The 15238-nt window shown below is 37.1% G+C and overlaps 1 protein-coding gene across 6 annotated transcripts in view; it reads right to left on the bottom strand.

Annotated features, from left to right (window-relative positions):
• Positions 1-15238, bottom strand: part of HEATR5A (HEAT repeat containing 5A) — a 110628-nt gene that overhangs the window by 36631 nt on the left and 58759 nt on the right. For 4 of the 6 annotated variants that reach the window (XM_079769912.1, XM_079769910.1, XM_079769909.1 and 1 more), the window contains exons 17-22: positions 13487-13592; positions 12663-12853; positions 11648-11804; positions 5809-5998; positions 4779-4948; positions 2265-2291 (exon numbers count right to left, since the gene is read on the bottom strand). In XM_079769912.1, coding sequence (XP_079626038.1) covers positions 2265-2291; positions 4779-4948; positions 5809-5998; positions 11648-11804; positions 12663-12853; positions 13487-13592 — 841 coding nt within the window. The remainder of the gene's footprint in view (positions 1-2264; positions 2292-4778; positions 4949-5808; positions 5999-11647; positions 11805-12662; positions 12854-13486; positions 13593-15238) is intronic. The other 2 variants (XM_079769913.1, XM_079769914.1) reach the window with 1 other exon arrangement.

The following is a 15238-nucleotide window of genomic DNA, read 5'->3' as shown; positions in this document are numbered from 1 at the left end:
TTGGTTGATCTCTTATCCCCTTCTAGTATGTATTTTTTTATTATATAACTTATAAATAACTTAAGGAGTAATACATGTACTTGATTATGCAATATGCATAAACAAATCCAAGCAGAAGCCTCTTGACAATGTTAGAAGACATAACATTTATATTAGCAAAAATAGTTTTGAGATAAAAAATATAATTGAGAAATAAATTATTGGCAGTTTATACATTTGTGCTCATGCAACTATAATTTTTTATTATTCTCTAAGTAGAACTTTACACAAATCTATATAAGCAATATAGTATACTGGTTCAAATGGAGACTCTGGAGTCAAACTGTCTCAGTTTGAATCCTAGGTCCACCTCTTACTAGCTGTGTGACCTTGGGCAAGTTATTTAACCTCTCTGTTCCTTAATTTCCTCATTTGTAAAATGGAGATAACACTATCCCCATCTCACAAGGATATTGTGAAGTTAACACAAAGAAACATGCAAAAGTGTTTAGCACAAGACCTGGCAAATAGTAAATACTCAATAAATATTAGTTATTATTATTATTTTAATGTTTTTATTGATTTTAGAAAGAGAGGAGGGGAGAGGGAGAGATAGAAACATCCATGAGAAACATCAACATGGATTGGCTGCCTCCTGCACGCCCCCTGCTGGGGATCGAGCTGACAAACTAGGCATGTGCCCAGACCAGGAATTGAACCAGCAACCTCCTGGTGGTACAGGGGATGATGCTCAACCACTGAGCAACACCGGCCAGGTGAAGGTTAGTTATTATTAATGCAATCCTCTATCAATAGTATTTTATTCTGCGTAAGTGAATGCATTTTCAAATAAAGACAGAAAGAGTTTTACTCAGAAAACATATTCACCAAAAATGCTCTCTAGAGATAAATATAATGGATAGCAAAACGTATGTATATGTATATCTACTTGTATGTGGATCTATATATATGTACATAGGTATGTATATATCTTAAAGATATAGAATATTTCTGCTCAGAATGACAGACCCAATACATATTCATTTTACTTAGAAGTGTTTAAACAATGCTAATCTCAATAGGTTGTGTAAATGATATGGTAAATTATATGACTGGTGATACCTTAAATGAGAAAGTAAAAAAAAAAAAATCAAAGGTTTCTGAATACAAATTCTTACTCAGTGATTTCATAAGTAGAATAAAGTGTAGATTTTTTGAAATTTATTTTGTTTTAAATATGACAGTAAAGACCAGTTTGATATGGTTTAAGACAACGAATACATGTTGTCTTATAATAGTAACTTTCCAAGTAAAATTTGAGAAATAATGGCATAATTCTTATAGTGATCTTTAGATCTGGTGTGTATGGGAAAAAAGGCCTGAAGTAGGTAAGTTTACTGAAAATGGCAGAGTAATTCTGAGTAAAAGAGTAGGTGTTGGAAGATGGCTTTTTGATATATAAGAAGAAACATGCTTTATAAATATATTCTATTATATCCTCAAGCCATATCATGAACTCAAAAGTAGAAAGAGAGGAATGTTATTCACAAAGTCCAAGGTAATGTAATTCCAGTCATGATTAAGAACTCTGTTGTTAGAAACTAGTACAAAGAATAACAGAGAAGTTAAATGGTAAAAACATTAAGTTTGTTCATGCCCAAAATTATGGCTATATTTAATAACAATGACAGAAAAGCACTCTACAAGACAATTTTAAAGAAAAGTTAATGAATCTACTAGTTATTTTAACTGGAATTTCACAAGCATGTAATACAAGGCAGATGCAGCATTATTCAGGCTGGTCAAATAATTTTTTAGTAAAAGCATGCTTAAAAGTACTCTTTATTTGTTTGGTAGAAAAAAAGATTGAAGGCTGCCACACAAAGCAAAATGGGATGCTTAGTATCTCCATGTCATTCTCCAGCATTTATAATGGGAAGAGGAATAGAGTGAGTTAAGGCAAACAGACCAAATAGGCAAAATACAGAAATTAAATCAAACTGTAATTACAATTCTTTTCTGAAATGAATACATAAAATCAAAATGGTGCAAAATGAAGTGCAAGGAGTGAATATACCAGCTGGAGAAGGTTAGGGAGGATTTTTTTACACTGGTATTAAATAAACATCATGTAACATGCTACACATACTGGATTTTGCATTAATGGTTAGCTTAAACAGAGATGCAGAGGAAAACAAAAACATACACATCTACAACCAAAAACATGACAAAGAAACAGCACTGCAAACCTCAAAACAGTTAGGAATCGAGGGTCAGGGACCTACCAACACAGAATTATCCAACAAGATCTCCTGCACAAAAACAAATGACAGACCAGTCAAGACAAAACCAAAAGATAAATGCTAGGATGACTTTGACAACAGTCAGCTAAGAATTAAAATACAAATGTTGATAGAGCTCCATCATTAAAACTGGTTTAGCTTCAGCTTTAATAATATGCCATAAATACTTCATTTTCCCACTTAAAATATGAATTGAGCCAAGATCTTGAAAAGAGTCAATTCAAGATGCAAAGATATAAAATATAAAATAATTAAAAATGTACATTTGTGTAATTAGGTGTTTTGTTTTGTTTTTTTTTTTTATCTCTCATTAAGCTGCAGTAACAAAACCAGATCAAGTAGACATGAGTGTGACAGGAGTGATCTGGATTGCATTCACATGAACAGGTGTCTGGCAAGGGACAGAGTTAATGGTTTATCTCATCACAAGTTAATTATAGATATTTTTTTTTACCCTTGGAAGCCAAATTTTAAAACTGAGAGTACTCAGAATTGCTAGTGTAGCTACGGTTAAGTTCAGAATAGAAGTTAAATAGCATGCAGTTAGAATAAAGTCCTTTACACTAAGATTTTTTTAAAAAAAAATCTTTGGTAAAAGTGTTACATATGTTTCCTTTTTTCCCATAAGATTTTTTTCTTAATGATGAAAGGTATTCTGAATATTCAGGGAGTTTCAATTAATATGAAAACACTTCATGCTAAATAATTAAATTCTTTGTAGAAAAGAAAATCTGATCATAAAGTTGTTAAAACAGGAAAGCAAAATCTATTTCCTTACTACAGGGAATATTCTAAAATATAATACTAAATTCAATCTAATAAATTTAGAATAAAAATATTAAGACACAAAATTAACATACTATAGTGACAGCAATTTTTAATATGATTTCTGTATAAGGAAAAAATCATTTTACAGCTTAAATATTATAACACAAATAAGATTGTAATTGTTACTTCTGATTTTCTCAATTGCTCTGAATGTATCCACAAGGAAAATCTGATGATAATCTCTATTCTTCTTTATATGTATGTAACCTTTCTTGTCTAGTAAAAGAATGAGTTTGATGAGTTTGAACTTTATTTAATAAATGAATTCAAGTAAAGTTAAAGAAGATTAAAAAGGCTATTACTGGAAATTGCCTACTACAATTTAAAAAGAAAAAAAATTGGCGGTATCACTATATTTGAATGGAGAGTGAAGGTGAGACCACTTGTAAAACAGTGGATATTTTTCAATAATTGGTTTTGGCAATGGTTCTTTAAATATAAAAGCAATATTCCTGGGGAAAAGTTGTTGCGAAGTGAAGGTAAAATCCTTTTCTATTTTCCTGTGCTATTTTCTCTAACACATGTTTGGTTCCAGGAACCAAAGTTTCCACCAGAAAAGTCAGTCATATCCTCTTTTTAAGAGTCTTACATAACTATGATGATCAAAATCAATATTAAGATAACATAATCTATGTTTATGGTATATATTAAGAAAATAAAAACAACTGCTACTTAATAATTGGTTATTAGGTGCCTGAGACATGCACTTTTATAGGCGGCATCTTGTGTGATTGTTGTGTTTTACAGACACGGGAGCTGAGGCTGGAAGACGTCACAGGATGTCCCTAAAGCCGCCTAACGAGGAGGTGGCAGAGCTAGGAGCTATTCATCACCACAAAGTCAGTCTGAAATAATGAAATGAGGACTGGACAAGAAGCCCAGGAACCGGGGTCCTAGACTTAGAGCTACTACTGCCTAGTCAAATTATTTGAATTTTTGGTCCTCAGTTTATCTTTTTATTGAGAACACTGATTTTAACAATGTTTGAGGATCTTTCAAGTCTGAAATGCTACATATTTTGCCTCAATCTTGAAAATGAAAGGTCTTTCTACATAAAGTAATAATTCTCAGCTGTCATGTTACTAATGCGAGTGTGCTATGAATACTGCAGGGCAGAAAAAGTTTTCATTCCAAATGTAACAATTTTTGAGGCAAGTCCAGACAGAAACTGATGATGCTCAAGGTAAATCTTAAAACCACTGACGATTATGAAGCACCTTCTACATTCATTAGACACATTAGTAGAACCAAGACATTGATGCATATGCTGCTAGAATATTAAGGAAAAATGTTATGTGTCCATCTGGGATGGAAAGAACTTTGTATATAGTAATTTGGAATAGAGAAAGAAGAAGAGGGAAAAAGTGTTAGCACAAAATTTTCCATGTCCTATAGTATTTATATAGTACCTGGGATATTTAAGCCACAGAACATATGCTTATTGATTAATAAATGAATATTCAAAACATTAAGTTCAACATTAATGGGAGAAAAACAAATCAATATGAGAGATTTAAGATGTGATTATATAAAAATTGGACCCTCACTTCCCCCAAAAGGACCAGAACTGAGGGAAAATAGCTATTTACATGGTCTAGAGAATAATTAAAATAAATCTAAGTTTCCAATAAAAGAAACTAAAAAACTCATTTATAATTTTATACTCACACAGAGGCAGCTGACCAGGCTAGACAAGTTGACATGTCGTGGAGCAAACATATGAAGCTGCTGAAGGCAAGAGATGGCCTGCGCTTGAACAAGGCAGTCTGGGTTATCTTGCATCACTGCACAACCCAACAGACAGGATATCCTTAAGGTAGAAACTGAAGCACTGTTACCTAAAATGAAAGCAGAAAGTTTTTAATAATTGGCCTATAAAATCATTACTTTTTCCAATTTTAAATTTAAGAATTTGTGAAGTAAATTTCTTCTACAAAAGCAGGAATAATCCAGCTGGAAGATTTTTAGATTAGTTATTCTTAGTCTGAAAGGTTTTTGACAACACAAATCATTAGGTAAAGAAAAACCTAAGACTGTAGATTATACCAAATTGTCATGAAAAGCGGAAATTGCTAATAAACTTAGCCCTACTTGTATTAGTTAAGAGTTGCTTTCATATATATTAACATCATATATTGTGCATTTGAACAGATCAGAATATCTGAGTTTTCGGATGCAGTCATTTATTTCTTAAAAGAGATTAAGAGTTCTTTAAACTATTCTACTTCAAGTCTGTTATTTTAATTGTTAAGAGAAGCATTTTTAGGACATATCAAATCTTTCTAAATATGTACTCCGTGTCTTTTCAAGGTAAGAGAATGAGACTGAATGGTATTTATTTAGCAAGATATAACACTGAGCACCTACTATGTGCCAATAACAAAGGCTTTCAACTTTCTCTTCACTTGATAGAGGAGAAAACCAAAACCCAGAGATGTAAGAATTTCCCCAACGTCACCCAATAAAGTAGTGGTAGAGCTTAAAGTAAGTATAATAGTTTCTGTTATTTTTCTATCATGCCATCATCCAGGATTCAAGGTCTTCCCAAGAGTACTCTCAACATTCTGCCAATATATCTGAATAGAACATTCTGTTGAACTTCACTTCAATGACAAGCATTTGAGTCAGTCATAGAAACTGAACTCATTTTTATATGTGTATTTTTCATGTAAAACATCCAAAAAACAGCTATGCATACCTTGTAGCTCTGGACCTAATGTAGTAATAAGGGCATTCAAACAACGACCGAGACTTTGGTGAACTTCAGCATGAGTAGGAGGCACATTTAACAACAACATTATAATAAGAGAAAGGGTAGGTTCCACATGCATATAATAGAGTGGGCCCGCAGAATCAATGATCAATGACAGAGAGTGTAGTGCCCAGGTCTGTGAAGACAGAAAAAAAAAAAAAATTAAAATGCTACAGCAGCATTAAAAAACATAAAAAACAATGAATTATTATTTCGTTGAAGCAAGTGATAAAGTAATGGCAAAGTAAAATATTTGTATGCTACTTCTAACTTGGAAAGAGAAATGAAGAACTTTATTATTTATTTAAAATGAAGAACTTTAAAAGTTTAAGAAAATCTTTCTTTAACTACCCAGTTAAAAAACAGCTGAGAGACAATCATCTAATTTAGAATGGTATGTTTAGATATATCTCAGCACTAAGAATTCCAAGATAATGTCTGATTCTTTAGCTAACAGCTTGAGCTAAATCTATTTTTTGAAAATTGTTTATTGATTAATCTATATAGAGAATGAAAATTCAAGTTTTTAAAAGATTCAACAAAATCTACAACTACATGTCATAATATGAACTAATCTCTCAAAAACAATGTTGAAAAAGCCAGACATGAAAAAGTACATACCATATGACTCCAATGATATAAAATACATAAGAGCAGGCAAAATTAGTATGTGCTGTTGCAAATTAGGATAATGGTTATCCTTGGTTGGACAGGTAGTAACTAGGAAAGAACACGAGGACAGTATTTGGGGTACCAATATTCTGTTTATTAATCTAGGTGTTGGACACATTGTATTCAGTTTGAGACTTAATTCACAGAGATGAACACTATTACAGGTGCACTTTTATAAATATATTTATAAGATAAATATATTTGTAAATACATAAAAATAAATATAAACTTATATATTAAACAAACAGACAAATAAAATACTCTCAAGCCAAATCTCGTCTGCCATCTGTTTTTATAAATGAAGTTTTATTGAAACACAATTCTGGCCCTAGCCGGTTTGATTCAGTGGATAGAGCGTCGGCCTGTGGACTGAAGGGTCCCAGATTCGATTCTGGTCAAGGGCACATGCCTGGGTTGCGGGCTCAATCCCTAGTGGGGGGCGTGCAGGAGGCAGCCGATCAATGATTCTCTCTCATCATTGGTATTTCTATCTCTCTCTCCCTCTTCCTTCCTTTCTGAAATCAATAAAAAAATATATATAAAAAGAAACACAATTATGCTCATTCATTTATATATTACTTATGGCTGCTCTTCTGCTACAATAGCAGAATTGAGCAGTGACAGAGACTATATGACTAAATAGTTTACTATCTGACCCTTTATAGAATAAACATGCCAACTCTGGTTTAAGTGAAACAAGTCTGGCCATGTACTGATAACCACTGAAGTCGGATAATGGGTATAATAGATTCCTTATAGAATACTCTCAACTTTTATGTATGTTTTAATTTTCCAAAATAAGAAGTATATAAAAATTTCTTCCTTCAGGAAACCAGCTTAGAAAGTTTTACTGCTTTCATCAATGGATGCATAAAAAAGCGTATAGTACTTTAAATGCTATAAAAATGAAATTCTGTTAAGTGAGAGAGAGCAGCAATCAAGAAGAATCAGATTTGATGATACTGGAAGCCATGGAAAGAAGCACTTAATCAACAAAAAGTATTCAACATAAAAGTATGTACATTCAGAACAGGCTTCTTGAATAAGAGGAATATAATAAATAGAAGCAAAAAGTACTGTACTAAAAGAAGGGTGAAAGAATGGAACACCTCAACTTATTCAAGTACTAGATGATGTGGCGAGACTATTAATATAGTAATTCCAAGAATGAAACCTTATTGTGGCTGAAGGATATGAAGTTTGACAAGAAGGTAGTTAGACTGGATCTTAAAATACTAAAATTTCTGGATTGTCAGATAGGAATAAGGAGAAGAGCAACAGGAAAAACGTAAGTGCAGATATGAGAATGACATGTGTGGGATAAAAGCAGGTAGATCATCTATAGGAGAATACCAGTACTTGGGTAATAAGAGAGAAGACTCCTGGGTCAGCTAATGAAACTTGAGTGAGAAGTTGATCTAACCCTACCAGACCTGAGGCCCTGAACCTAACTGTCCTCTTAACCACACAAAGTCAATTCAAACACATGGGGGCAGACATTTGCAATGGCTAACCATGAGGTTTGACCATGATTGGCTGGTTATTTTTAGTTTGTAATGCATTTTTTTCACGTACTAGGCAAAGTACCGAAAATCAGGTACAGCGGTATATCGGCAGATTCGGAAATTACCGAAAATTGGTACAGCGGTCTGGTAGGGCTAAGAAGCAATAAACAGTTTTGCAGCTTTTCAGTAGGGAAGTGGCAAGATGAAAGACTTTCAGGAAAACAAATTTGGCTTCTTATCTAGGGAGAGTTGAAAAGAACCTAAAAGTAAAATGACCACGTAGGAGGCTACTATCTATATATATAAAAGCCTAAGGACCGGCCAACCAGTAGCTATGACACGCACTGACCACCAGGGGGCAGATGCTCAATGCAGGAGCGGAAACCACAGGCATAGAACAGACTGATGAATCTCAGAGGGATGGGGGGAGGGTGGAGGGTGGGAAGAGATCAAGCAAAGATCTTATATACATACTAGAGGCCTGGTGCATGGATTCGTGCACCAGTGGGGTCCCTTGGCCTGGTCTGCGCCCTCTTGCAATCTGGACCCCTCAGGGGATGTAAGAGAGCTGGATGTGGCCTGATCCCTGCAGGCCAAGCTGAGGGACCCCACCAGTGCACGAATCCGTGCACTGGGCCTCTAGTCCTATATAATAAAGAGGTAATATGCAAATTAACCCTCACAAGATGGCTGCCTACAACCAGGCCAGCAGGGGGGGTTAGTGAGGGACAACAAGTGATTGAATAAGCAGGCTGTGTGGGGCGACCAGGCCAGCAGGGGGGTTAGTGAGGGACGACCAAACGACTGAACAGCAGGCTGGGTGGGGCAACCAGGCCAGCGGGGAGGGGGGGGGCAGTTGGGAGCAACCAGGTCAGCAGGGGAGACAGTTGGGGGCAACCAGGCCGGCAGAGGGGGCAGTTAGGGATGACCAGGCTGGCAGAGGGGGGCAGTTGCGGGCTACCAGGCCGGCAGGGGAGGCAGTAAGAGGCAACCAGGTTGGCGGGGGAGGCAGTTAGGGGCAAACGGGCCGGCGGAGGAGGGGGGGTGCAGTTGGGGGCAACCAGGCTGGCGGGGGGGGGGGGGGAGTTGGGGATTATTAGGCTGGCAGGGGGGGGCAGTGAGGGGTAACTAGGCCAGCGGGGGGGGGGCAGTTGGGGGCGACCAGGTCAGCAGGGGGGCCAGTTAGGGGTGACCAGGCCAGCAGAGGAGGGCAGTTGGGGGCAACCAGGCCGGTATGAGGGGCAGTAAGGGGTGAACAGGCCAGCAGGGGGGGTAGTTAGGGGCGATCAGGCCAGCACGCAGAGACAGTGAGGGGTGATCAGGCCGGTGCGGGGAGGGCAGTTAAGGGTGACCAGGAAGGCAGGCAGGTGAGCGATTAGGAGCCAGCAGTCCAGGATTGTGAGAGGGATATCCAACTGCCGGTTTAGGCCTGATCCCTGGGACTGGGACTAAACTGGCAGTCAGACATCCCCCGAGGGGTCCCGGATTGGAGAGGGTGCAGGCTGGGCTGAGGGACATCCCCCCCGCGCCCCGCCCATGCATGAAGTTCATGCACTGGGCCTCTAGTAGTAAATAAAGTCACACAGGAGCCTTGGCTGGATTGCTCAGTTGGTTGGAGCATCATCCAGATGTGCCAAGGTTGCAGATTTGATTCCTGGTCAGGGTGCATACAGGAGGCAACCAATGATGCATCAATAGATGGAACAACAAGTCAATGTTTCTCTTTCTCTTCCTCCCTCTCTCTCTCTCTCAAATCAATAATAATAATAATAATAATAATAAAAGACACAGAAAACCAAGATAAGGAAGCAAAAGAGCAGGAAGAGTAACAATCATTCAAGATTTGATTAAAATATAAGGAAAATGATGATTTCAACAGAATTGGGTAAGCTATGTACAACAATATGGTAAAGTGGTTAAGAACATGGATTTGGTGTCCATGACTTGCGTTCTTTTTTTTTTTTTTTTTAATATATATTTTATTGATTTTTTACAGAGAGGAAGGGAGAGGGACAGAGAGTTAGAAACATCGATGAGAGAGAAACATTGATCAGCTGCCTCCTGCACACCCCCTACTGGGGATGTGCCCGCAACCAAGGTACATGCCCTTGACTGGAATCGAACCTGAGACCCCTCAGTCCACAGGCCGAGCTCTATCCACTGAGCCAAACCGGTCAGGGCATGACTTGCGTTCTTAACCTGAGTTACTTAGTTTCTGTAAGCCTCAATTTTCTTTCTGTATAATGAGAATATACACCCTAAGTTACTGTGAAGATAAAATATATTAATACGTTTAGAAGAATATAATACAATGTCTGTTACCTATTAAGCTCTCCAAAATAATAGATGTTATCATTAAGATGACAGATTCATTCTCAGAAAAAGATACTGAACTTGACTTTAAACACTGAGTGTGAAAAAGAGATTTAAATTTTAAAAATCCATCATGGTTAAAATGGCTTTAATATTTACTACAAGAGGGCCCTAGCCCGTCTGGTTCAGTGGATAGAGCATCAGTATTCAGACTGAAGGGTCCCGGGTTTGATTCTGGTCAAGAGCACATGGTCGGGTTGTGGGCTCAATCCCCAGTATGGGGCATGCAGAAACATCATTAATGTTTCTATCTCTCTCTCTCCTTCTCCCTTCCTCTCTGAAATCAATAAAAATATATTTAAAAAACTAGAGGCCCAGTGAACGAAATTCGTGCACGGTGGCAGGGGGGTGTCCCTCAGCCCAGCCTGCACCATCTCCAATCTGGGACTCCTCGAGGGATGTCCAACTGCCTAAACATCCCTCTCATAATCCAGGACTGCTGGCTCCCAACCGCTTGCCTGCCTGCCAGCCTGATCACCCCCTAATCACTCTCCTGCCAGCCTGATCGACGCCTAACTGCTCCCCTGCTGGCCCAATTGCCCCTAACTGCCGTCCCCTGCTGGCCTGGTCACCCCTAACTGCCCTCCCCTGCTGGCCTGATTGCCCCCAACTGCCCTCCCCTGCTGACCTGATTGCCCACAACTGCCCTCCCCTGCTGGCCATCTTGTGGCGGCCATCTTGTGTCCACATGGGGGAAGCCATCTTGTGTGTTGGAGTGATGGTCAATTTGCATATTACTCTTTTATTAGATAGGATATTTACTATGAGAGGGGAATTATTTACAAACTAGAGGCCCGGTGCACAAAATTCGTGCACTCGGGGAGGGGGGGTCCCTCAGCCCGGCCTGTGCCCTCTCACAGTCTGGGAGCCTTCGGGGTATGTCCGACTGACGGCTTAGACCCACCCTGGGGGAGTGGGTCTAAGCCGTCAGTCGGACATCCTTAGTGCTGCCGTGGAGGAGGGAGAGGCTCCCGCCACCGCCACTGCACTCGCCAGCCATGAGCCCGGCTTCTGGCTGAGCGGTGCTCCCCCTGTGGGAGCACACTGACCACCAGGGGGCAGCTTCTGTGTTGAGCATCTGCACCTTGGTGGTCAGTGCGCATCATAACAACCGGTTGTTCTGCCGTTTGGCCGATTTGCATATTAGCCTTTTATTATATAGGATTACTAATGACCAATAAAAACCTAATTTGCAAATCATGAGTTTTAAGGAGGATATCACATGGAGTTCTTACCTGCACATCAGGAGAAGTACTGTCCTGAGATAAAGTATATAGGATTCCTACACAAGAATTCAAGTGTTGAGAACTTATTCCTCCTAAATACCTATGGAGGGATCCCAAAGCCAATGAATGCCCTGTTCTGGTAACCACGTCCCTTGCTGATTTCAGTCTGTAATTATGGAAATAAAAATATATGATAATCACTGAAGAAAAACTACTGCATGATACTGTCACCTATACAAAACTTTTTGTATGCACAGTTCCAAAGTTCAGAAATGTTTTTACTGTTAAATGATAAAAAATTTCTGAAATAACCAGATAGGTATCTTGCAAAGAAAAACATTTTAAATAAAAATATCATCACGTTATTATAGATTATTTAAGTAAAAGCAATTTCAATGTCTTTCAGAGATATACACACACTAAATTTATATGGAGGACATTGTTTATTAAATTACATTTCAAAAACATTGCTGAGATATGTTAATTCCACAGAGAGAGTTCAACTCAAGAACTTTGATTTTAAAATTAAATATAATAGGATAAATTAGTATATGAGAAATTTTCTATTATTGTACACTAATTTAAGTGCTTTACATTTAGTCCTTTAATCCTCCCAACCTTGAGATCCATACTATTATTAATTCCTTTTTACATATGAGGAAACCAAATAGGATAGCCAAAGTAACTCTTACAAAGTAGCCAACCATTAAATGGAAGAGTTGGGATTTGAACCAAATTAGTAAACTGACTCCAGACTCTTAACCAAATCAGACACATACTCAATAGACTAGAAGGTCAAAGTGCTGCCTGCACTTCTACCACCACTACTAATGTAACTTTATGTATCTACATATATTACCAATCTAACCATAACTTTTATTTGTAGTTATTTTATTTTTTATCACTTTCTTATTTATTATCTCATTTACCTTAACATTCTTTAAATAGGCAGGGCAGTATTAACAACCTTCTATACCCAGTTTTGGCACCTAGCCTAGGAATATTAAATAAGAAATTCACTTACTTGTCAAAACTAACTTGAGCTAATGAAGCAGTAAAAGGTCCATCGTCAACCACTTGGGCTAACCTAGCCCATGCCTCTGCAGCTGCACATCTCAAGAGGGGGTTGGGACTTTCTAAGGCTCCTGTCACTAATGCTAGGGCAGGTCTTCTCATTTCTTCTGGACCCAAACTTCCCTTGGAGCCAGCCACATACTGAAATATGCAAAGAACAACCCAAACTTACAATTGCAGCGAATTTTACCTAATTTGGAACATATGTTCTGGTTAACCAAATGTGTTCATACTTGGATTACTACTTAAAAAAAAATCAGAACATAAAAACTCCACTGAACATACAAACATAATTTGATTTTTGTGACAAAGTACTTTAGAATTTTAAACCTCCAGACAAACAATGTGGTGATCAATTATCACTGTAGTATATACATATGTTCAGAAGACTATTAAAAGAGGTTTTCCATAAAATACATAACTAATGAAACCTATTATATTTTATTTAGAAACAGTAAGTTATAAATGTTAACAATGAGCCAGATTTGGAACATATGCCATAGTCTGCCAATCCCTGGTCTAGGCTATTAGGCTCAGTAGAGTAAGGCATGGCTCTAGTACAAGGTTATCTGAGTAACAAGTTTTATGTGGAGAAAAAGTAAAAGGGAAATTATAAATCACAAAACATTTTCATCAGGAGGTTAAGAAAAATTGGGGGTGGGGGGGGGGGAAAACAATGATAGCCCTTTAATAATACCTTCCTCCAACCTACTTAGTTGATCATACCTTAAAAAAAAAATAAAGCAAACATGAATTTTTAAAAAATATAATTACCTTTAAGAAACTGGAAACTGAGGAAACGACATGTAACTGAACTACTTGTTGACGAGCTCCTTTTGTGTGCTTTATACTGTCCAAAAGCTGTTCCAATGTAAGAAGCCTAAAATCAGAAACAAAATATTTAAAAGCAAATAGAAGAGACAGCATTGTTAACCAAGGTAAAGTAAGTCAATGGGCAGTACTAAGTATCTACTGCTAATTTGTTTTGTTGCATTATTTTGTTGGTACTACTAAAATGATGAACACACCAAAGCATTTTTGGAAAAGAAAATATATCATAACCAATGCAGAAGTATTTTAATTAGGTATCATTCTGACAGTGGGGGAGAAGCATTATTTTGTGGAAAACAACAACAAATGGATGTATCACTTAATGAAGATTTACCTGGGCAAATCCAGCTATTTCAGCAATTATTTTCTAAACAAAGGCTAGCTCAGAAATTACTTGCATCAATTTTTGTTTTTAATAACAGAACTTAATTGGATTCAAACACATTGCTTCATTTAAAAGGTGGCACCAACTTATGTCATCTATATTTAATGCCTCTCAACTATACTTTAAAAATGTACTCGGGATCATATTATATACAACACAACATTAACTCATGCTTTTCCCATTTTCTCCTGACTATATCCAGGACTGACAGCCCCCAAGTTTTTCCCCATCTTTTAATCCCAAATCCTAACAGAGATTTCAAAAACAAAACAAAACAAAAAATAACATCAACAACAAAAAAAATTCTGAATTTTCAGGAAGATGGAGATGACTTTTTTTCTTTTATAAATTTTTTTTTCAATTACAGTTGACATTCAATATTGCATTCATTTCAGAGGTATACAGCATAGTGGTTAAACATTATATAACTTATGAAATGGTAAGTCTCGTACCCACCTGATACCATACATAGTTATTGACTACACTGACTATATTCTCTATGCTATATTGTACTTGACATCCCCATGACTATTCTGTAACTGCCAATTTGTACTTTTTAATTCTCCTTTTACCTTTTCCAACCATTCCACCCATCCCCAACCCCCCTCCCATCTAGCAACGGTCAAAATGTTCTCTGTATCTATGAATCTGTTTCTATTTTGCTTGTTTTTTAGAGTCCACATCATATGGAATACTATATGATGAACACAGGGGTGCATATACCTTTCCAAATTAGTGTTTTGGATCTCTTCAGATAAATAACCAGAAGTGTAATTGCTGGGTCATAAAGTAGTTCTACTTTTAATTTTTTGAGGAACTAAGATGGAGATAACAGCATTCAGTAACACTGAATTGGTATTTCTAAGTGGTATAAATTAAAACATGTAATTATTGTAATGAAATTAGATACTGAAACAAAGTTTTGAGTATAATTGAAACAAAAATACATAGTTAACTGAGTAAATAGCAGACACAACATTTCAAAATACTGATTTACTTTATTCTTTCAGGGAGGGTGTATAATGGTGAAAAATTTTAAAATTTTAATACTGATTACTATAACTATGCTTTTCCTCTCTCTCCATCAACTCGCAATCTACAGCATTTTACAAGCACTTATAGCAGTGGTTCTTAACCTTGGCAGCTCGTCTGAATCACCTACGGTGTTTTTATTTAAAAGTTTCAATGCTTAACATAGTATGTACACCATACTATTAAATCAGAATCTACACTTTAGAGTTGTCCAAATGACTGGAATGTGCAGTCGGAAGTGGAACAATCATCAAGTTAATGAACTAATTCATTCTTTG

This window comes from Cnephaeus nilssonii, assembly GCF_951640355.1.
Source record: "Cnephaeus nilssonii genome assembly, chromosome: 4".
Taxonomy (NCBI): Eukaryota; Metazoa; Chordata; class Mammalia; order Chiroptera; family Vespertilionidae; genus Cnephaeus; species Cnephaeus nilssonii.
This window is presented reverse-complemented; position numbering and strand designations above follow the sequence as displayed.